General features: G+C 32.2%; 1 protein-coding gene and 1 non-coding gene across 18 annotated transcripts; one reads left to right on the top strand and one right to left on the bottom strand.

The window, feature by feature from the left end:
- Window positions 1–3,322: 3,322 nt before the first annotated feature.
- LOC141677244 (putative serine/threonine-protein kinase PBL5) lies at window positions 3,323–10,931 on the top strand. 17 transcript variants are annotated; one of them, XM_074483080.1, is made up of 7 exons: window positions 3,328–4,657; window positions 5,321–5,363; window positions 7,487–7,663; window positions 7,768–7,951; window positions 8,041–8,090; window positions 8,173–9,455; window positions 10,357–10,931. In XM_074483080.1, exon 1 carries the CDS (start codon window positions 3,485–3,487, stop codon window positions 4,646–4,648), a length of 1,164 nt encoding a protein of 387 aa, XP_074339181.1. In that variant the 5' UTR covers window positions 3,328–3,484; the 3' UTR covers window positions 4,649–4,657; window positions 5,321–5,363; window positions 7,487–7,663; window positions 7,768–7,951; window positions 8,041–8,090; window positions 8,173–9,455; window positions 10,357–10,931. The 17 variants fall into 17 exon arrangements, with proteins under 17 accessions (XP_074339189.1, XP_074339188.1, XP_074339182.1 ...); XM_074483088.1 differs by having other exon boundaries at window positions 3,323–4,657; window positions 8,041–9,455; XM_074483079.1 differs by having other exon boundaries at window positions 8,041–9,455.
- An 11,564-nt stretch (window positions 10,932–22,495) lies between these two features.
- LOC141681577 (small nucleolar RNA R71) lies at window positions 22,496–22,602 on the bottom strand. The gene has a single exon (XR_012559005.1). It is a non-coding gene; the product is annotated as a small nucleolar RNA R71 (small nucleolar RNA).
- Between the last annotated feature and the right edge of the window lie 1,485 nt (window positions 22,603–24,087).

Raw genomic sequence — 24,087 nt, 5'->3', positions numbered from 1 at the left:
TCTATCTTTCCTTTTCTAACTCAGTTTTTAGAGATTCATTCATTTTTAGCACTTCATCCCTAACATAAAAGGCATCATCTCTATCTTTCTGAGACAAATTGAAGTCTTTACATGCATCAATTAAGATCAATACAACTTGAATTACATTCTCAATGATCATATAGATCAGACCAGATAAGTTAGATAAACTACTATAACAACCGACTGAGACAAATTGAAGCATACAACCGAACTTCAAACTAAAGAAACAGAGGATTGAGGAATTAGTACCGTAGTGTAGATTATCTGAGGATTGAGCTTGGTATGAGGATTGATAGACCTTCGACGCCGGGGATTTGAGCAGGAATCGAGAGAAACGGCCGGTCCTATATCTGCATGCAACCCCTTTTGTACGCTAGACAAAAGTAATAAATTCAACTACTTTTGACCTATATCCTTTTTATGAACCAATAAATAAATTTTTATTGTATCACTAAATAATTTAAAAATAATTTAATTTAATTACGTAATAAATCAAATGAGATATGTTGAAAATATTTGAATTTTACATAATTATTAAAATAAATTTAAAATTATATGAGTTATGAACGGAATGTTGTGTTAGCGGAGAAAAAATATTGATTAACAATTTTGTAATAAAAATATATTACATAATTTAAGAAAATTTTAAAAAAAAGCCTTTGGCATTTTTTATAAGCAAGACTCTGACATTTTTTAGAATACAATGAAAATTATATGAGCTGTGGACGAATTTAAGTGTTTGCGGGAAAAAAAAATATCCTTTCTATGAATCAATAATTTTTTTTATTGTACCACTAAATAATTTAAAACTAATTTAATTTAATTACATAATAAATCAAATGAGATATGTTGAAAATATGAGTTGTGGACGGAATGTTGTGTTAGCAGAGAAAAAATTAGTGATTACTAATTTTATAATTATAATATATTACATCATTTTTGAATATAATACGTAAATTTTTACAACTTTAAAATTTAAGACTTTAGCATTTTTTTTAAATAAGACTTTGACATTTTTTATAATATAATTAAAATTATATGAGTTGTGCACGAATTTTTGTGTTAGCGGACAAAACAAATATTTACTGGATTTTTTTAAAAAGTATTTAATTAAAAAAATATTTACTCAGTTTTGTTATACAAATTATTAAAATATTGACTACTAAAACGTAAAAGAGAAATGTTAAAATATGAGTTAAAAGACTTTTAATTGGTTAAAATGTGAGAGAAAGAAAACTAAAATAAAATACTGAGATTTAACGTTAAACTATAATATCAATTTTATATTTCAAAATAAACGGAACCTAAATAACTGTAATAAATAAATTAAATAAAATTCAAAGATAACCGTTTAAAATTGAAGAAATTTGGAGCGCGCGTAGCGCGGGCAAAAAGTCCCTAATTTTATATAAAATCATCAAGCTGTCATTAAATTTATAAAAAAATCACATGTCATTAGTTTAATATTATTTGGGGTTAATTATCAAATAGCTCACTTATTCCGTCCAAATATATCAAGTGAGTCATTGATTACAAAACTGATTCAAATAAGTCACTTATTTGAAAATTTATATAAAAATATCATTATATCACTAGTTGAAATTTATTTAAAATATTATATATTGAGTTTTGCACATTTTTTATGAATGATATTACATCCAAATGAAAGATTCTGAGTTCTAGTATTTTAGATAATATATTTAGATATTTAAAAATTTATCTACTATTTTTTTTATTTAAATCAAATAAAACAGTTAAATAATTAAAAAAAATAGTTGGTAAAATTTTAAAAATCTAACTACATTATCTAAAATAGTAGAATTCAGAATCTTTTATTTGGATGTAATATCATTTATAAAAAATGTGTGAAACTCACTATATAATATTTTTAAGAATTTTGATTAAGCATAGAGCAATATTTTCGATAAAATTTTTTAAATAAGTGACTCATTTGAGTCAATTTTGTAATCAGTGACTCATTTGGATACAGTAAATGACTTATTTGATAATTAACCCTATCATTTATCATAAAATTACAAAAAAACATAGATATCACTTGTTCAGATATGATATTTAAGTGATTTATACATTGTTACTATTGCTGTACATAAAGTTTGTGAACTGCTGATTACGTATATATTACAACAGTCATCGTGGTCCTGGTCAATATATGATTCTCAATTTATTTGTTTTTGAACTTTCATTTTGTTGGGGATTTTTTTTTAAAATTTGTTTGATTCAGCCGATTCTTGATCCGATTCGATTGCTTAATCCCACTTTTTCCAATTTTTGACTGATTTTTTAAATATCTTTTTGACCCGATTTCCGATTAATCAAGACTTGACCCTTCTGTCGATCGATTAATCAGTCAGCCGAAATCTATAAAAGTGATCGTAAAGTAGATTATAGATACATGATGCATTAATAATTAAAATACTTTTTTTTTTCAAAATTTTCCTAGTACACTATATAAGATAATTTTTATTCAAGAACGTACATCATGATTGTAAAAATTAGGAATCAGAATTAATTGAATGCCGGTTAGAATTGAATTCCGATTCGAGACTAATTGAAAAACGGGGAACAATCAAAATATAAATCAAATAAATTTTAATAATTTTGTAACGTTGATATATTAGCTTTATTATTATTAAGTATAAATTATACATTGTTACTACTGATGTACATAAAGTTTGTGAACTGCTAATTACGTATATATTACAGCAGTCATCGTGGTCCTAGTCAATATATGATTCTCAATTTATTTATTTTTGAACTTTCATTTTGTTAGGGAATTTTTTTTTTAAATTTGCTTGATTCGGCCGATTCTTGATCCGATTCGACTGCTTAATCCCACCTTTTCCAATTTTTGACTGATTTTTTTAAATATTTTTTTGACCCGATTTTCGATTAATCAAGACTTGACCCTTCTGTCGATCGATTAATCAGTCAGCCGAAATCTATAAAAGTGATCGTAAAGTATATTATAGACACATGATGCATTAATAATTCAAATATTTTTTTTTTCAAAATTTTCCTAGTACACTATATAAGATAATTTTTATTTAAGAACGTACATCATGATTATAAAAATTAGGAATCAGAATTAATTGAATGCCGGTTAGAATTGAATTCCGATTCGAGACTAATTGAAAAACGGGGAACAATCAAAATATAAATCAAATAAATTTTAATAATTTTGTAACGTTGATATATTAGCTTTATTATTATTAAGTATAAATAAGTACTACTTCATAAAAATTAGTCCGGATTTCGAATGGCTCAATTTTAATTGGACATTTTTTGCAAAAAAATCGAAAATATAAGCTGTACTATACTCGCACAGATACACTCCAAAAGTCCATTCAATCAGCAGTTACCGACTGACACTGTAATTTAGGGTTCATCAAATCTCATCACAACAAAGTGGGTTAGTACATCGAATCACTACTTCATTTCATCCATGTCTATTTATTTATGCAAGAACGTATCATCCCATTTGAAATGTTTCACTTCTTGTTCTTCATTCAACAAGCTTTTACATTTTCACAGTCATTTTATATCATCATTTACTACTAATTCTAGCACTAATTCTTCAGTTAAAGATTCATTTACAGTCTCATATCTCATTAATTCATGTGGGTTATCTTCAGAAAATGCTTTATTAGCTTCTAAAAATGTAAAATTGAAATCCCATGAAAAAGCTGATTTAGTTGTGGCATTGTTCAAGAAACATGGTTTTAGTAATACCCAGATTGAAAATGTTGTTAAGAAGCTTCCTTGTGTGCTTTTGAGTGATTCCGAAAAGACTATTACGCCCAAGCTTGAGTATTTTAGTTCTAGAGGGGTTTCGAGAACTGAACTTGCTAAGTTAGTTAGTGCTTCACCGTGTGTTTTGAGAATAAGTTTGGAGAAAAAAATTATTCCGACTTGGAATTTGTTTGAAAGTTTATTGATTTCTAGTGAAAGAACGTTTGCTGCCACTATACGTTTTTTTAACTCGAGGTGGGCTTCTAATCTTGAAGCTCGTGTGGTACCTAATGTAAAGATTTTAAGAGATTTTGGTGTCCAGGAGTCGAATATTGTGTCTTTGTTGACTTCGCAACCCTCTGTTCTCATGATTGCTAGTGATAGGTTTAGAATGAATGTGGAGCGAGTTAAGGAAATGGGGTTTAGTCCCCAAAAGTTTAAGTTTGTTTTTGCGGTTTGTGCGTTGACTGGTATGAGTAAATCAACTTGGGAAAGGAAAGTGGAGATTTGTAAGAAATGGGGTTGGTCCGAAGAAGATGTGTATGTCGCTTTTGAAAAGCATCCTTGGTGTATGATGGTATCGGAAGATAAAATGTCGTCCATAATGGACATGGTCATCAACAAGGCGGGTTTTGAGCCTTCTGACATTGTGCAAAGACCAAAATCTCTCACATGTAGCTTGGAGAAAAGGATTATTCCACGATGTTTGGTTTATCAGGATTTGCTGGAGAGAGGATTAATTATGAAGAAATGGAGCTTGAGGATATTGTTGGAGGTTCCAGAGAAACAATTTTTGAATAAGATTACAATGTGCTCTAACGAGGCTGCTCCTGATCTACTGAAATTATACAAGGAGAAATTGGAGCTCAAGATGTGAATGATACAGGTATAAAGCTTATAAATAATTAAATGTAGCTTTCTTTTTGAGCTATATTTTTTTGATGTACAAATATCATCCTTGATTTTACAAGTTATAATTTTTTGCTTATTTTTATATCGCGTGACAGTTAGGAACTTTAATATCTTTGCTCGTGGCTGTATGGAGTAAAACCCAGAAATTAGTGTCTACTGATATCTCCCTTAATAGAATAATGTAATGCAACATAATTGTTGTTCTGATAGGTGACTTTTATGTGAGTTGTATTTTTATTGTGTAGACACATAGGTGCACATCGACTAATGTAATACATCAATTGTTTGAATGTATTTTGATCTAGTTTCTGCTCCTGGCTTCTAATTGCATTCAGAATGCTGTTGACAGAACTAGTAATTTATCTGTCTTTTTCATTGGTAAGATTATACTCCAGCTTAGTCCTGACTTGGAATTGAACGTGCTCAAGAGATTAAAATTTTTCCCAGATGTTAAGGCTATGTATGAGGGCATTTTTGACAAATTAAGGGAGTTTTGTTTTTCTTCTGTTGTTTGATTATTCTTAGATACTTTATTAGTCAAGTAAGTGATGCTTTATGACAAACTGACTGTTAGTTTATTTTACATTGCACATGACTTTCTTATTTATCAAAGTTTAAAATTTTATCATTGTAATAGGTGTTGGCTGCATATGTGAAGTTAATAAGTTCATACGAAGAAGGTGAGTAATACAATTCAGTTACCACTACAGTACATCAATATCTCTCTATTTCTGCAAAAAATTATCAACCCACTGAGACTATGTACTAAATTTGCCCCAATCAAAGAAATTGTTGCATTTAAAGAATTATCATTTTACATCCTCTGCTCTTGATAATTTTTCACCCAACAATCCAGTTTGCCATCTCATTAGTTGCGTGCTTTCTCCAAAACATGCTTTAGTAGCTTCCAAATATGTTAAACTGAAAACTCCATAAAATGCAGCTTCACTAATAGCATTGTTGAAGAAATATGTATGGATTCTCAGATACCCGTATCTCAAATATTGTTAGAAGGTTACCTATAATACTCTCAACTCTCAAGTGATTGTGAGATCATTATCTTGCCAAACTTAAATAATTAGCCTCTATAGGTTTTTTAAGTACGGTGCTTGCAAACTTTATAGATTATGCACACATATATTGGGCAGAAGCTTGGTAAATTCATATATCCCAAATTGGAATTTTCTTAAAAGTCTTCTGAAAACTAAAGAAAGGACAATCATATTGGCTAGAAAGTTTTTCTTGTATGGGAGGGTATCATAATTCTGAAGCTCGGGTGATAGCCAACCTTGAAACTCTAAGAGGACTGTGTGTGAGGGAAATTATCATGTCTTTGTTTAAAACTAAATCTTCCATATTGGCGAGTCCTAGATAGTGATAGGTTTAAAATAAATGTGGAAAAGGTTAAGCAAATGGGTTTTACTCCTGATAACTTCAGTTTATCCGTGGGACCATTGTCGTGAGGAGTTTAAACAAATCAACTTGGGAAAAAAAGGTGGGGATTTTTAAGAAATGGGGTTAGTCCGTCTGGTTTTGATCTTTCTGATGTTGTCCAAAGGCCACAGAGCTTGGGATATCTAGGTGTGCTACTGAAGGGAGGACTAGCAATGAAGAAATGGACCTTCAGGATGTTGGAGTCCACAGGAAAACCAATTTATGAAAAAGTTTACATCGTGTTCTCCGGAGGCTGCTCCTGAACTACCAGAATTATATCAGGAGAAATTGGAACTGAATTCAGCGTGACTAGCAGAGGTGTTAAGCTTTAAGAATAGCATGCGGAAGAATTCTATAATATAGCTTTCTACTGATCTTGATTACAGATGTCTAGTAACTAGTGTCATGTCTTCATTCGTGAACATAATTAGAGCAGTGCTACATAATCAGTTTTTTGCGGGGAGATCTTTTTGTGAATTTAGTTTTACGTAGACACAGAAGCATGTACTTCAAATGCATTTTGATCTACATTTTTGTAAGTTGTCTCATTTTTTAGATCTAGAGTACTGTTAGGCGACATAACTAGTTAAGTTGTCATTTTCTGTATCTGTATGTTATTAGCCCAACACAGTTGCTGTTTTTCAAAAGGTTCATCTGCTCAACTGTCGGATATGTGTGAGTTCTGTCTGCAGAGATGGTGAATTGACTAAAATTTAGTCTCATGGCTAGCCTCCAGCTGGCTGTGCATATGGCTACACTCCTCCGCCGTCCAATGGCTACACTCCTCCACCATCTAATGCCTACCCTGTTCCTCCTCCAAATGGCTACCCTGGCTATGCATATGGCTACCCTCCTTCATATAATGGCTAACCTCCTCCGCCTCCATCTGGCTATACTATTCCGTCTCCACATGGTTACACTCCGCTGCCTTTGCATGGCTACTCTCCTCCATCGCCACAGCATCCTGCTATGCAGTAATCTCCCGGAGGTGGTGGATTGGGAGTAGGATTGGGGTGGTTGAGTGCTGCTAATATGCTTGTAAATCCCGGGACTCAGTTTTCTTTCTAATGAGATCTGTTGTAATGTTTTACGCTTGTGACTCTCTGTTGTATCTTGTTTTGAATCTTTTAGACATTCTGTATTTGCACTTCTTTTAAATTAATTATAAGAAGTTATTCATTTTGTTTGGATTATTATATGTTTATATATTTATGAAGTGTGTGGCACTAACCGAGGAACAATTGAAGCTTTATGAATGTTTTTCTAGTATTAAAAGAGCTTTATGAATAGTCTGTGGAAGATTGTAAACTATTCTAGCCTTCTACATATCGATCTTGGTTATAGATGTTTAGTTATCTCTTTTTTGAAGGAGGAACTCTATTTCAGACCTTAGTGTTGCTTCGATACAAGTTCGTTTTGGGGCTTGATGCTGCAGCTAAAAATTTAAGGCTAGGATGCATACATGGTAAAGGTGGTTTTGGTCGTGTTTATAAGGTAAAGGTCGGTTTGGTCGTGTTTGTAAAGGACCACTCAGAAATTGGGTCTGGTAACTTATGCTTTCTTCTAAGTTCTTTTGTCTATAAGTTTTTTTTTTAATATTTCATTTAAGCATTATATGTTGATCACTGATCATTGTTTTTGAATTGTTAGATCTACTAGTTGCTGTGACACAACTTGATCAGAATGGCCTTCAAAGGACCATAGAGTTTCTAGTGGAGGTTCATACATCTCTTGCATTGTCCAAATCTTGTCAACTTGACAAGTTATTGTGCTGATGCGGATTAGCGCCTCCTTATGAATTTATGCATTGGGATCACTGGAGGATCATTATATGGTTAGGTTGCAAATTAAACCTTTCTCTGAGTTATAATGTAGGAATTTCTTTTTACTACTGACAGATTTCTTGGTGTACAACACACACAGCATATAACAACATAAACATCACTGTGAAAATATATAATGTATTCCTAAAGGTAAGAATACCCAACTGGAGTTGAGCTTTTTTTTCCTGGTAACTGTAACTATTCTAACATGCTCAGTGTGTATCTTTGACAGGAAAGAAGGAATCAATACTATTATACATTGCACAGTGGTGGAGCCACTGTACAGCGAGTCAGTGACTCTAAGTGCTGGCTCACCCTGGAAAACATATATGCCCTACTATTTTCCTATATAGTTTTAATGATTAATGAGATTCTGCTTAACAGGATGTTTTAATGTTTGTTGAGTTTATTTTTTTCGCTTATTGGATTGGATACAGGCGGTGTCTTATCTGTTTTGGTTCATTAGAAGAGGCATGTAAAACTATAATGAAACAAAGAATGAAGAAGGATCTTTGAAGGAAAGGTTTTGCAACTTGGTCTCACAATCTTCCTAGACTTAGTTGAGGTAATAGAAGGTTGAGCAATTCATTTTTGGCATGTCGCCATGTTCACAAAGTTAATTATGGTCATAGAACGTTGCCAGTCGCCAGAGTTTGTACACGTAATGGAAGGTTCAGCAACTCTGTCTCACCATGTTGCTATAATTAGTTCAGGTAACGGAAGTCCTTGTAACATCGTAAAAATGCTAAATTTTGGAGTGATTTTACTTGATTTATGTTGGTGATTTATTGATGTGCTTTGGGTATAGTTTGTTTAAAATTGTTTGAGATTTTTCTTAACTGCTAAAGTCTAACATATGGACAGCACTTTTTGTTTCAGTTATGGCCTTTTATATATCTCTGTGCAATAATAAATCGTCAATAGGAACCGTGAATATTCAAATTGTAATCCTTTAATTTTTGCATTTTCTTCAATGAGATAACAAGCAAAGGAACAATTTCTCAGAAAGCGGCATTCAGTTTCAATTTGCCCTAACCTTAGTATTGCTTCACTACTACTTTTTAGATAAATTTAAATCAACCAGCCCTTCCAAAATATGGACACACATGTCCAAAATATGGGCCAAAACGGATATTCAAAATCTGAAAAATGCCATATTGCTGCATAGATATTAACGTTCCATGAGTTTGAAGCTGCAACTAAGAATGTTAGTGGCTTGAAAGCACAGGACAGGTAACTTTTGGTTCATTGTTTTTTCTATATAATCTTTGGTTTTGTTTCATATGAGCATTCTTTGTTGTTTTTGTTTATTAAATTATTACATCGACAGGTAGTAGGTAGTTGCCATGAAACAACTTGACTGGAATGGAGAAAACAGAGATTTTGAAGCGGAGGTTCTTACGCCTCTTACATTATCCGAACCTTGTCAAGTTGATAGGCTATTGTGCTGAGATGTTTTAACGTCTCCTTATTTGAATTTAATGACATCGGAATTTCCAGAGGAACATATTCAAGGTTTAGGCTACCCAACCTTTCTCTAAATTTATTTCTAAATGTCTTGTGCATATTGTTCACAAATTCCATTAACATGTAGCAATTTGTCTTCTACTACTAATAAATACTAGTAATTGCATGGTAAACAAGCACATTTAACACATGACAACGAACATCAGTGTGAAAGAATATCACATTGTTGCCTGGTTTTTAAAAAGGTTGCAGAAAAAGGTTTGTTTTATCAGGGTTTACTGAAGAAAGGACAAATTAGGAAGGAAGAAATGGAGTTTGAGGGTGTTGCTTGGGTCTCCAGACACAATTAATTAAAAAATTACAATGTGTTATGGGAGGCTGCTCCTGGACTACTATAGTATATCAGGACAAATTGGAAAACTCCAAGTGACTAGTAGAAGCTTCAAACTTTATGAATAGTCTGTGCAGGAATCGGTCTAAACTATTTTGGCTTTCTACTGATCTTAATAACAGATGTCTATTTTTCTTTTCATTCAGGGCTTAACATATATCCTGCTCTTAAAAGTATGCCATGTAGTATACATAAATCCTTAAACATAAAGGTTGTATATATTTGCCCCTCGACTACAAGTTTTGTACACCTTGACCCTTTTGCTGGAATTTCTTCGGATTATACTCTAGAGGACTGTATAATTTTTTCCCTTTAACTACAAGTTTTATACAGTTTAACCCTTTAATCATCATTTATTAATTTGTTATAGTTGCTTGTTAAACCTTTAACACTTTAACCCTTAAGGGTAAATATCGGAAGAATCTTTAGCAAAAGTGTTAAACTGAACAAATCTTATAGTTGAAGGGTTAAAATATACGTTTTTTTAAGGGTTTAAGTATACTACATGTCATACTTGAATGGCTAAGTTATAATTAAGCTTTTATTTTGGTCGGTCAGAAATGATGGGAGTTCTGCATCTTACTTGTCCAGAGGCCACAGTGCTTCACATTTAGCCTGGAGAAAAGGGAGGTTTTTGTTTTATCAATGTGTGCTGCTGAAGGGCTAGTTTTGTATATATGAACCTCGAGGATGTTTTTTTGCCAAGTAACAATTATATTAAGCCAAGAGAAAAATACAGAATCAGGGAGAATCCATGATTCAGCAACTAGAACTAGCTCCAAGTTACTAAAATACCAAACCGTTAATTTAGGATATTGTTCATACATCACAACTAGCCAATATATGAAAAATTACAATGTTTTGTATCAGGAAGATGCTCCTGAACTACTGAAATCTGTCTGCGTGTTGTCTTCTGGCAAGTGCCATATGCTTCAACTACAATAGGCTGCTGTGTTGAACTCTTCCCAATACTGGCCTCTTTTGGTGATTGGCATCTAAATTTGCAAGCCTGCCCAAGTACTAAAGAGGTTCATCTTTGATTGATAAAGATATATAATTATGCTCAAAACCTTAACATTTGCGATCAGCTCATCCAAATAATATTATTTTTAAATATATATGGTGTTTATTTATATCTTTGAATGCAGGAATTTATTTATGGATTCTACATTGGAATAGCTAAAAAGGTGCAAAAGCGCATTCAAATATTTGGGTTAATTTTATCAAAATATAACTTAAGAAGAGAAATAGAAAATAAAACCACGGGAATATATAAGGGGTGATTTTGTTTCAAAAATTATATATTTGAGAATGTTGTCGACTTGTTTCAGAAATTATATATTTCATAATATTGTCGAGCAAAATCAATTATTTGAGAATTGATATTATAAATTGAAATTTGTGCATTATATATTAATAATTGTTAACTTAATCGCGTTTAACATGATAATACGAAAATTTTAATATATATTTTTTATGTAGTAATTTTTGTTATACGTAAAGTGTTTCCTATAACCTTTTGGTATAAATTACAGAGCTGATGATTCATTTTAAATTTTACAATAATTAATATCAAATTAAATGTTATTTAGTATAAAAATATCATAGAAAATATTAATTAAATAAATTGTTGAATTTCAATACATTTTTTTGTTAACACCACGCTTATTGTTTGAAAGTGGGAAGGGATCGTTTGAATCATGATTTTTAACCCAAATAACGTGAATAAAAGTGAGATTTCTATAGAAAAGACTCGGATTTTTCTCCCATTTACAGTTAATGGTTAACCAGGTTGAAATTACAGGTTATAACGATCATTTATCTTCCATGAGAATTAATCCAGAGATTTTGTAGAAGAGAAGAGAATTATATCCATAATATTTTTAGAGAACGATTTGTTTAAGTTGAAACAAAGAAGAAAACATGTTTTACTTAAAAAAAGTATAAATTAAATATAATTGTCTAAAATATTTGGCGATATAGAGTTATTTTAGTTGGTGAAAATAAAAAAGGTAGCGTATTTTACTTATAAAGTTAATTGGTTATATATTAACTAAAGACAATTGAGTAAAATATTAAAATATTTTAAGGAAGGGCAATTATGTAATTGAAGGAAGGACCGTAGCAACCAAACATAAAATGTCTCGTCTATTCTATAATAGTATAGATAGTAATAGTAACTATATATAATTATTTATTATTTTAAATTTAATTTACACAAATTCATAAGTAAAGTTAGTTATGTAAATTCAGTACACAAATTCATAAGTAAAATTAGTTATGTAAATTCACTGGTTACCAAAAAATAAGTACCGTACCAAAACTTTTAATGTTTCGTCTTTATATAATAAGAATAGATAGCTTATAGTATAGATTAATAATTTATCAATTTAGTAGTTTAACATGTGTACAACACTATTTATTTTTATTTTAAATAATCAAAATAGGGGGATAACCGTTGAATCAAAATACCTCATTACGGTTATTATATTGTAGCACAGAAGTAATAAATATATGAGTAAGGGTAATTCGGTAAATTTAGCGTGTATGAAAAAACAGTTACCATACCAAAATTTTCAATATTTCGTCTGTTATATAATAGTGTTAGATAACCTGTAACCTGTTTGTTTTAAGTAATTGTTAATTAATTAATTTTATTTTTAAGTATTTTAGGATATTGTAGGAATAGAAAAAATCCATAATTATATAAACCCGTTATATAAACCAAATTCAAGTAATTATATTTAGTTTATTATACTTTTATTTTAGTTTAGGTTGTATGTTATTTTGTTTTAGTCCGAATGAGTACTACAATTTTTTACCGATATCATTATATTGACCAACGAATTATTTTTCAATTATAACTTTGCCTTAGTCTGGTTCAATAATATATTTTTTTTAACTACGTCAATAATATTTATTATTTTTCAACCATATGGGGCAAATTCAACTAACTAAATTTAATATTTCAGACTATACCAATAGTATAATTTTGTTTTTGAACCCGGATAAATAGTGTGTATAATTTTGTTTTATCATAGGGTCATTTTAAATTTTTTTCCCGAGTAAATAAGATATATTATTTTATTTTGGCCCGAAACAATTGTACATATTTTTTTTGCCAAAAGCCGTTGTAAAAATTTAATTATATATATCTCTATATAATTATATTATGAATATTAATCTATTAATTAAAGTGTTTTATGTTAAATATAAATATAAATTTAGTGGATCACCATATTACAGACGACTATGAACAAAATTTCCAATATTTCATCGTTAATATTACGTTAAATTGTGTAGATATTATAGATATAAATAAAAATTTGTAAATATATAAATCTGTTACATTAACCAAATCTAAATACTTATATTTTATTTTAGTCCGGGATAAAATAACTTTTTAAACTCGAATTAATATTTTTCCCCAATATCATTATATCGATTAACAAATTATTTTTAAATTCTAATTATCTCTTAGCCTAATTCAGCAATAGTGTAATTTTAAATTGGCTCATAAATATGTCTTTTTTTTTTAATAAATGTCTAATTATTTGAGATCCTGCAGAACAAAATTTTTAATACTTCATCGAAATCCCAAGCTTGATGCCAAATTGATGGTTAAAAGAATTTTCATTAAAATAAATACCATGGGTATTATACCAAGCATAACATAACTTGTTAAAAAATAAAAACTGAATTTATAGTTTTGTTTTGACCGAGAAAGGCTGGTTTGAATTAATATAGTTAATAATTAATAGTGATTCGAAAACATAAATTGATATTTTAGGAAAACAATTTTTATATAATATAACGGTAATTAGATAAAATCATCGTGTACTCAAAAACATGTACCGTACCAAAATTTTCAATATTTCGTCTTTTATATAATAGTAATAGATATTTTACCTACACTAATACATTCCTAAAAATGATGTATTCACCTGGAGAACAACCCTCAAGAATTGCCTTAATGTCTTTTAGGGTTGAACAAAATCAAAATGAAATCAAAAAATTGAACTGAATCGTACTAATTCAATTTTGGTTCTATAATGATAATTTTCAAAAATTCATTCTATTCGATTTTCAGCAATTCAGAATAAAAACTGGTTCAATTTGGTTCTCTTAAAAAATAATTTGTACGCACTGAATAAACCGTATCATAAATGCTATAATTTCTATATATTATATATATATTTCACAAATATCTTAAAAATTTATTATTTGTGATTTATAATTATATTTATACACCCATAAAACTCTCAATATCACATTACTTCAATGATATTTTAGATTTTATAATTTTTGGTATAATTTTTACATAAATTTTTGAAAAAATTCAGTCCATTTATTTCAAAATCGGATCGAATTATTTTGATTCTGTCAGGTCCATAACACACCTTTGTTTTGATTTGATCCAAGAAAAAAGTAATATTTCAATTTTCAGTCTATTCGGTTCGGTCTGATTTTGAACTTAAATAACCGATATTTGGCAAAAAATCCGCATATGTATCTGAAATAAAATATATATTATTTGTGTCCGATTAAAAATAAAATAAAAAATCTGATTGAAAATCGGATTCATATCCGGATATTATCCGTATCCGGATAGTATGGATAATATCCTTCGGATCCGGATTCTGATATTATTCTTTAAATATTTCTGGATTCGGATACGGATACGGATACGAATTTTCGGATTCGGATCCGGATACGGATATGGACAGATCCGTATCCAAATTATCCATTTGACAGCCCTACCTCAAAGCCTAAGCCGGATATATAACATCTTTTTTTTCATCCGTTGTCCACCCTAAATCCTATGAGAGAAGCACATGTTAACAATAAAACCTCAGGGTGTACGCGGTTAGATTTGGTGCGGTTGAAAGGTCAAAATCGCATCAAAACATATATATCTGTTTTCTTAAATCTCCAACCTCAGTCGCATTTGCGGTTGCGGTTAATCGCAACTTTTTCAACCGCGCGGTTGCGGTTGTTGCAGATCGATTTGCGGTTCAACCATCGACTTGTACGATAAATGACAAATAAAAATAGTTCCTTACAATTATACTTATCAAATCTTAGAAATTTGTAAAAATAAAATATACTGCAAGAGTACAAGTGGTTACTGCAAATTATATATGTTGTTTCTGTGTTTGATGATATATATTATATCACAAAGCCCCAAACTCTTTATCTTTTAAGTCTTATATATGGCTGTTTCTGCGTTTGATGATCTATATTATATATTATATTATATATATAGCATTTTGCGATTACGGTTTGACTTTTGCGATTATTTAAAAATCAAATCCGTAGTCAATCTACAGATATGCGGTTCCTGTAATTTCAATCCGCATTCGATCCACATTTGCGGTTATTTGTAAAAAGCGGTGTGATAGCGAGCGGTGCGAGCGATTTGTGCGATTGAGCGAATTACCAATACAACCCTAAAACCTATATAACATCAAATAAATTTAAAAATATAGATGATATGTAAAAACAGAACTCCAACGGAGACACCTGTTAGGTATATTTTTAGATGCCGATAAATAAGCACGCTAAATTTGTTGATTGCAGGATCATCATCTATATTCGCTTCATGTCATTTACCTCTCAAAAAACTCTAGCCCCAGCTTTATTTTCTCCAACCTTATTTTCCTCTAAACTGAATAATTCTCCGGCTTTAATCTAGGACATATTGATGTATATGTACTTGTAATCTCACACACACACATATATTATTTTAATTTTATATAATATGAAGTGTGAAATTATTTTATAAAAACTGTAAATTTTTTCATCGTTAACCAAATTTATTAAATACTTATATAATAATTTTAATAATATATTTTATATTTTAAAATTATTAATAAACTAATATAATAAAAAATTAGTTAAATATTTTATAATATATAAACATAATATTTTAACTAATTCTTCTGATGTTTATATTATAAGAATAATATCCTTGAATATGTTTTAATTAATTTAATATTTTAGTTTCACTTGTATTTACTAAAAAAATAATTAGTTTGATATTAACAATTTCTTCACAACTATATATATTATAAAAATCATTTAATATAATTATTGAAATTTGAAAATAATAATAAAACTCTTTTCAAATATAGCTAATCATTTTAGCAAATACCACTAAAGTACAATTTTTTACGGGTTCAACAAATTTATATAATATCTAATTTGTATTATTTTAGCTAATGAATATAAGTAATAACCTTGGAGATATTATTATCTGTAGATAATTTAGTCTTTGAATAATAAGTTGAAGCAACTTCTTTAAAAACATGTATCCCCATCCGCCCAAGAGTTGAATGGTAAGTTGATGCAATTTTGATAACTTAGAACTTCAATAATTGAGTGGCCTCTTTGAGCTCTTGCCTAATGGTCATGGGAAATATAATTATTTCTTCCACGTTTGAATCACAATAGACCATCTTGAATAATGCATTATTGAATAATATATCCACCAAAAGTCCGTTATCAACCAGAACTTGTTGTCACAGGTACAATGACTAGTGGGTCGACATGGGAAAATTTTATTCCCTCCATGTCGGTGTCGTCGAATGAGATCATAACTTCTGTCTTCGCACGCTTTGGTGCCTCTCCGACCCTTTATATATCTTCACATGCATATGTCTTTCTCGAGTTTCTTGAAATTTCAGCTGTTGTTGGACCTCCAGATATCATGTTGACTACCTGACCCTCAGGAGGGGAATGTATATCCCTATTATCATTCCCCTTTCTCCGATTATCGCGATCGTATCTGCATATATTCACTGTCTCCGTTTCGGGAGAAACTACCAAGTTTCATCATCGAACCAGGCACTTAATCTCATCATTCAATTGCCTATAATTGTCAGTATCATGGCCAACGTCATGGTGAAATCTTCGGAACAAATTCTTATTCAGCTTTGCGAAATCAGTTTTGGAAAGGTCTTGACTAGGGATGAGCAAACAACCAAAATAAACCAAAATTGAAGCAAAATTGATAAAAATCGGTAAAAAGCGATCTGATAAAAACTAAGTCGAAACCAAAACTTTGAAATTAAAAATTGAACCGGTTTCATTAGTCCGGTTTCGATTATTAGCAAAGCCGAACCGAATCAATTATTAAAATAATATAATAAATATATATATATATATTAATTTATATAATTTATGTGAATTTTAAAACAGAATTATTGAGGAAAAAGAGTAAATAATATAAGAGTAATGTTATTATTAATGTTTTGGGTATTTGGAATCACGAAGCTCTTATTGAGTACAAAACAAGATTGAACAATTCTCTGTACATTATCATATTTTATTTTTTTGTTAATCATATGTTCTGTAGAAAAATACCATATCCATTTGGTTGTACTCAGGCTCCACAAGATAAATAATTTGAATAATTTTTGTATAATACTGTGGAAAGGATATACTGCATACGTATTTAGGCTAAGATTCAGTTTTTCAGGTTTCCTCTGTTATAGCTTATATTTCTTTCATGTTATATATTTTTTATTATACTTATCGATCAACAGCGATAAATGTTAATTTGTAATCAATATTCTAGCCTCGTTGATATTTATTTTTGCACTTATATTTTTCAATTTTGCAACCGAAACTGAAACGATTACAATCGAACCGGGGTTTTTAAAAACCAAAACCGAGCTGACGGTTGGATTTTAGATTTGAACACTCGAAGTTACATGGTTCAGGTTTTATTCAAAAAATCGAGACGAATCGGCCCAATACTCACCCCTAGTCTTGATAACCTTAAGTATTTATTATGCTCTGTTTTAATCGAGATCTGATTTTTAAGAGTATTTTATTTGGCTATACTTGGTAAACCTAACTTCTAGCCCGAGGGTATTTTCCTTTGACTCCATATTCCCGGGTGTTCTTCCGTTCTTATCACCTGCGTCGTCCCTTTTACAGGTGTGATGTTTTTTCATATTTTCTTCAGCTTTGATGTACTTTCTAGCTCTCTCTTGGAGTTCGAGCATGCTTTCAGGGGTGTTTTTTAAGTGACATCCTGAAGTGTTCAATCCTAGTTCTTTGTTGTAAGGATATCATAACTACCTTCTTGTTCCTAGTTCATTGATCCTAAATGAACAAATCTACTTGGGAGGTAGGTGACTGTACCATCTTTGTGACATTCCCTCATAGTTTATGGAAATGATTTACACCATGATAGCTTCAGTCATTGATTGTAACATCAGTATGTTAGAGAAGGTTTTTCATATGATTGGTCGGATCACCCGTTTCGTTGTCAACCTTTAATTTATGGTTGGCATCTTGAACTTCCTTGATATAATGACATTTATGATCTCCCCCCTGAAAGGATGTATATGACAATTAGGATCTCTAAGAGGCATCAAGTCATTATGACATGCCCTCAAAGTTTGTGGAAAATCTTTACACTACGGTGTTAGATATTGAGTGCAGTAAAATATAACACAGAGAGGGGAGGGGGGTGAATGTGTTTCCTTGGATTTTAATTGGCTTTGAAAGTGTTTGACTTATAAATGAACAAAGCAGATATGAACTTGTAGAGATAAATTGTTTAACTGTAAGCACACAAACAAAATATCAAAATTTCACTTGATTGTATTCATCAAATTTGTTTTCCTATAAATCTGTGTTCTTGAAAATAAGAACTGTGACGACCTCAATCTCGGGGTTAGGAAATGAGGACTCACACACCTCTAATCTACTAATTAAATATGCATAAACCCCGATTAACTACTAACAGGATCAACAAGATAAAGTATGAGACAAGATTACAACTACCAATCACAGAATATAACTTACAAACCCAAAATATTATTAAATAATCAGTATCGATTCCGGCTGGGAACCGACAGATAACCCATTGTATCTTTAAACACCTCTTACTAGGCGCGAGCTCACTCATAACCTGTACTACCTGCTCTGGCAACTGGAAGCCCTCAACACGGTAGGGACCACCAGGTATGCTCTTACGAGCAGTGCGCCTAAGCCTGGCCATCTTCTTGCTTAACTGCCATAGTTAGATTAAGACAAAACAATGAGTATAAAACTCAGCAAGTAACTAAATTGCAGTTCAACAATAACAATTCTCAATTTCTACTTTAGCTAATCTAGGTGGCAGATTTCCATATATTTATTTTTGTTTTCTTTGAGATAAGGAAAGGGTATCCGAAGAATAGTTGGGCTTTCAAGGAAACAAAGCTCGAAACAGGACAAAAGCCGACATTCATCACAATTTATTATAGGATCAAAATAGATCTTTCGATAGAGGAAAGCAACAGTATTTCAAGATATAGAATCATTCATATGATCAACAATTTCAGGAATCAGGGTTCTGAACCTTAAGCTCTACAATAACATAATCAACTCTTTTCAAAACAGTATAAACCATTTTCATTTCCAAAAATCAATTTACTGAATAAAAGTTTCAATTCCTTTTCTTTTTAATAATCATTTAGAACCCATGATTGGATCACTTATCTTTCCATTTCATTATATACGGGTGATCAGCCCGTATCGACCTCCATTCCGGTCTTTAAGGTACCATTCGGCATAATTTCAGCCTTAAATTGGACTAGTCCCACTAGCCTCTTACCATGACTGAACTAGTCCCACTAGCCTCTTACGTCTCAATCCAATCCATCAGGAATTCATTTGGAAAACCTTGAGTTGGAATACAATAGGTTTTCTAAAATTCATTTTATCATTACCAAGCCTTTGAAATCATTCGGACTCTTTCAAGTCGAAACTCATTCTTAATTCAGATTTTAAAGAAACAAAGTTCAGGGAGTGAATCAAAGATACGCAAGGAACAATTCTCAAGGATTCTGCATCAAAGATAATAAGGTACTAAATTTGAAGGATCAGTAATAACTTAGGGATCATTAGGGCGATCAAGAGAAACATGGTATCATTAACAGAGTTATCCAAGATAATTTTAAGGTTCAATATGATCATGGCATTATAGGAAACTTAAACAGAAAGGCAGATTATCAACGGGTGAAATCAATAGGATTATCAATAACAGGTTATCAAGAACAAAGGGTACTTCAAATCAATATCAGGGTTTCATAAAGCAAGGGTTTCATACTTTAACAGTTCAATACTCTACATGGTATGAACAACATTTCCTTTACAATCATTTATACAAGTAATCAGAGTTACTTGCCTGAAATTGCTTTCCTGAGGGTTAAACTACTGCCACCTAGTATACTTTTCCCTTTCCTAGCCCGAATGCCCTCACGCTCCGAATCTACAATAAAACCAGAAATCTTAATTAGATTCCCAACTCTCGTTCCCGGAATGATCACTCTATATGATAACTCGATTATATTCTTGACTCGAACTATACGAGTATAGCTTATACAAATAGGCACACAACACATAGCACATAGCACAATTCTTTCTCGAAGTTTTTATATCCTCATATACCTAGCAATCAAAGCGTACTCGCTTGACCTAGGCTATTTCTCAAATCACACTAACACGACTCTTTTACGAGTATTAGACCCATTTACAACCAAACATTTACGTGCATACTATCACTTATATCAATTGACTTAATTCCCTTTTCTTTTATTCCTTAATTCGAATCAAAACAACAATCCAATCAAGAAAAATCAAAGATTTTCACATATAACACTCAATCATTCTTTCAATTACCAAAATCAAGTTTTGACCTTTATTTCTTATGGCCTATTCGGCCTTATTGCAAATACTCACCATAAAATCAATCAAATACTCACTTTAATTCACATAAACACGTATCTCATTCAACAACCTTTAAAGAACCACTCTCCTTTCTTTTAATCATAAAAATTCCGAACCATAATCATACATATACAATCAAATTTCTCAAAAATCACACCATGCAACTTTAGTTCTAGCATGATCCAACATTTAAACTAGCACCATTTTCTTTATTAACAAATTTCGAACATAAACACCACTCAATTATGGTCATGAAATCAAGTTCTCATTAGTCACTAAGATTTTTAGCAAAGAAATCCACTCAATTCTCTTTTTAAGCCTAAGACCCATTCGGGTTTATCAAGAAAACACACATGTAAAGTTCAATCTTGACATGCAAAGTCCTATATCACATTTTCAACTTGTTTTAATCCTTAACTTAGTCATTGCTCTCATTTTCATCAAGATTTTTGAAGCACAAAGCCAAACATCACCTAATGACTCAAACCTTAATCAAATTATTCAATCAACATGCATGCATTCACTTAATCACAAATCAATCTCTTCTAAACCCATTTTCTATTCGGCAAAAATTCAAAAACTCACAATCCAAGAACCAAACAATTGACATGCATCACTAACTCCTCTTTCAAATCAACATGCAACTCTATTTCTTACTAATTAAACTTAGTTTACACCAAGATCACGTCACAAAATTCAATTCCCTTTTTATTAGCATAAAAGCCGAACCAAAACCTCAACATGCAATCATAAATTCTGATTTTCTAAGCAACAATCACTTGCACACATTCATTTTATAACCAAGGAAATCATTTTACCAAGCACCCACTCGATTTTTATCAAAGAAGCCAAAACCCCTTTTTTTCAAATTTTCAAGAAATCATAACATGCAACATTAAAATCTATCTTGATTGTGGATGTTGGTAGAATGGTATTAGTACAATGAAAGTTGGCTTTTATCAGTTTTGTGTTATTCGATTAATATCATCACTGTCACATGCTAAAGGTAATAATAATGACTATTGAAGGAAGTAGTAATGAAGTTGTGATCTTATGAGTGTTTTATTATTGATAATTTGAAGTGTTAATTAAGTGATTAATTAAGTAGTTAATTGTAGTTAATATTTAGTCAACAATTCTAAGTGTTAGTGTCTTAACATTGAGAAGTAATCATACATTGGTGAGTGAGTTTAATTAGACAATAAATTAGTCTGAGTCTCTGTGGGAACGAACTAGAAAGTATTCTATATTACTTGCGAACGCGTATACTTGCGTGAATATTAGCGTGTGTTTTCGCCTAACAAGTTTTTGGCGCCGCTGCCGGGGACTCGGCGTATTTGTTTAGTTTATGTACTTACCATCATTGGTCATTAGGACTCAGTGATTAGGACGTAGTAGTTACTTATTATTTCCGGTTGTGTTTTAGGTACTTTAGCAAGCGTTTATGCAAACTCATTCTCGTACTCGCAAGAGGACTTTAGATACAGCTGAGGAGACAGACGAAGTTCTTGATATTCCGGAGAAGTTAGATTTTGAAGATTCGGATTCAGGAACTGAGCGGAAAGAACCAGTAAACATGGGTGATCGTATTGTTCAAGCTGATCCAGCTCTTATGGATTTTTCTCGGCCAAAAATTGATGACATTCAGTCAAGCATTCTTTATCCGGCTATTCAAGCTAACACCTTTGAAATCAAGTCGGGCACTATTCAGATGGTGCAGAATTCTGTTTCTTTTGGAGGAGCGGCGACTGAAGACCCCAACATGCACATAAGGAATTTTGTCGAGATCTGCAGCACTTTTAAGTATAATGGCGTGACTGATGAGGCTATCAAGTTGAGGCTTTTCCCATTCTCACTGAGGGACAAGGCTAAAGACTGGTTACATTCTGAACCAGCTGGGTCCATCACTACGTGGCAAGATCTTGCGCAAAAGTTTCTGGTGAAGTTTTATCCGATGGCAAAGACTGCTGCTATGAGGAGTGCTCTTACTCAGTTTGCGCAGCAACCTACAGAATCTATGTGCGAGGCTTGGGAACGCTACAAGGAAATGTTGAGAAAATGTCCACATCATGGAATGCCTGATTGGATGGTGATCACTGGTTTCTATAATGGTTTGGGGGCCCAATCTCGGCCCATGCTCGATGCAGCAGCTGGAGGCGCCTTATGGGCTAAAAGCTATACTGAGGCGTATAATATTATAGAGACTATGGCTGCAAATGAGCATCAAAACCCAACTCAGAGGATGATGTCAGGTAAGGTAGCAGGTATTCTGGAAGTTGATGCAGCCACCGCTATTGCAGCCCAGCTTCAAGCGCTATCAATGAAGGTTGATTCTCTGGCTACATATGGAGTTAATCAAATAGCTATGGTTTGTGAGCTTTGTGCAGGTTCTCATGCTACGGATCAGTGTTCTCTTGTCAACGAATCTGTTCAGTATGTGAATAATTATCAGCGACAACAGCAGCCTGTGCCAGCGACCTATCATCCTAATAACAGAAATCATCCAAATTTCAGCTGGGGGAATAATCAGAATGCTATTCAGCCACCATATCAGCAAGGAGTGAGTAAACAGTTTAACCCACCTGGATTCCAGCAACCACAGCAGTATGCTACAAGGCAATCATATCCTCAACAGGGAAGTACAGCTGCACCTACTAGTGCTGATTTTGAGGAACTTAAGCTGTTATGCAAGAGTCAGGCGGTTTCTATCAAGACCTTGGAAAATCAAATCGGTCAATTAGCCAATGCAGTGCTCAATCGTCAACCTGGCACTCTTCCCAGTGACACGGAAGTACCAGGCAGGAAGGAAGCTAAAGAGCAAGTCAAGGCTATTACCTTAAGGTCTGGAAAAGTTGCTGATGCTGAAAAGGCAAAAGAAGGAGAAGCTGAAATTAGAGATGAAGAAGCTAAGCAAAAGAAGAAAGTGGCGAAACCAAGGAAGACTACTGTTGAACACACTCTGCCTGAGGCTAATACAGGGGAGAAACAGCTCTATCCTCCACCACCTTTTCCTAAGAGATTGCAGCAACAAAAGCTGGATAGACAGTTCGGTAAGTTTCTGGAGGTGTTCAAGAAACTTCACATCAATATACCTTTCGCTGAGGCTCTGGAGCAAATGCCTAGTTATGCGAAGTTTATGAAGAGTATTCTTTCAAGGAAGGTGAAACTGGATGACCTTGAGACCGTTCCTCTCACGGAAGAATGCAGCGCTGTTCTGCAGCAAAAGTTACCACCAAAACTGAAAGATCCAGGTAGCTTCACCATTCCTTGCACCATTGGCAATTTGACTTTTGACAAGTGCCTTTGTGATTTGGGAGCAAGCATTAATCTGATGCCGTTGTCGATCTTTAAAAAGCTGGATCTGCCTGATCCAAAACCCACATACATGTCTCTACAATTGGCTGATCTTTCCATTACTTACCCAAGGGGCATAGTGGAGGATGTGCTCGTCAAGGTGGATAAGCTCTTCTCTCCTGCAGATTTTGTTATTCTGGATTTTGAGGAAGATAAGAAGATTCCCATAATCTTGGGAAGACCTTTCTTGGCTACTGGCCGTACCAT

Source organism: Apium graveolens, chromosome 8 (genome assembly GCF_009905375.1).
Source record: "Apium graveolens cultivar Ventura chromosome 8, ASM990537v1, whole genome shotgun sequence".
Classification (NCBI taxonomy): Eukaryota; Viridiplantae; Streptophyta; class Magnoliopsida; order Apiales; family Apiaceae; genus Apium; species Apium graveolens.
The sequence above is the reverse complement of the archived record's forward strand: the minus strand, read 5'-3'. Positions and strand labels throughout refer to the sequence as shown.

What these genes read in the sequence shown, in the direction of transcription:
- LOC141677244 (XM_074483081.1), top strand. Translation starts at nt 3,485, where the DNA reads ATGTCTATTTATTTATGCAAGAACGTATCATCCCATTTGAAATGTTTC.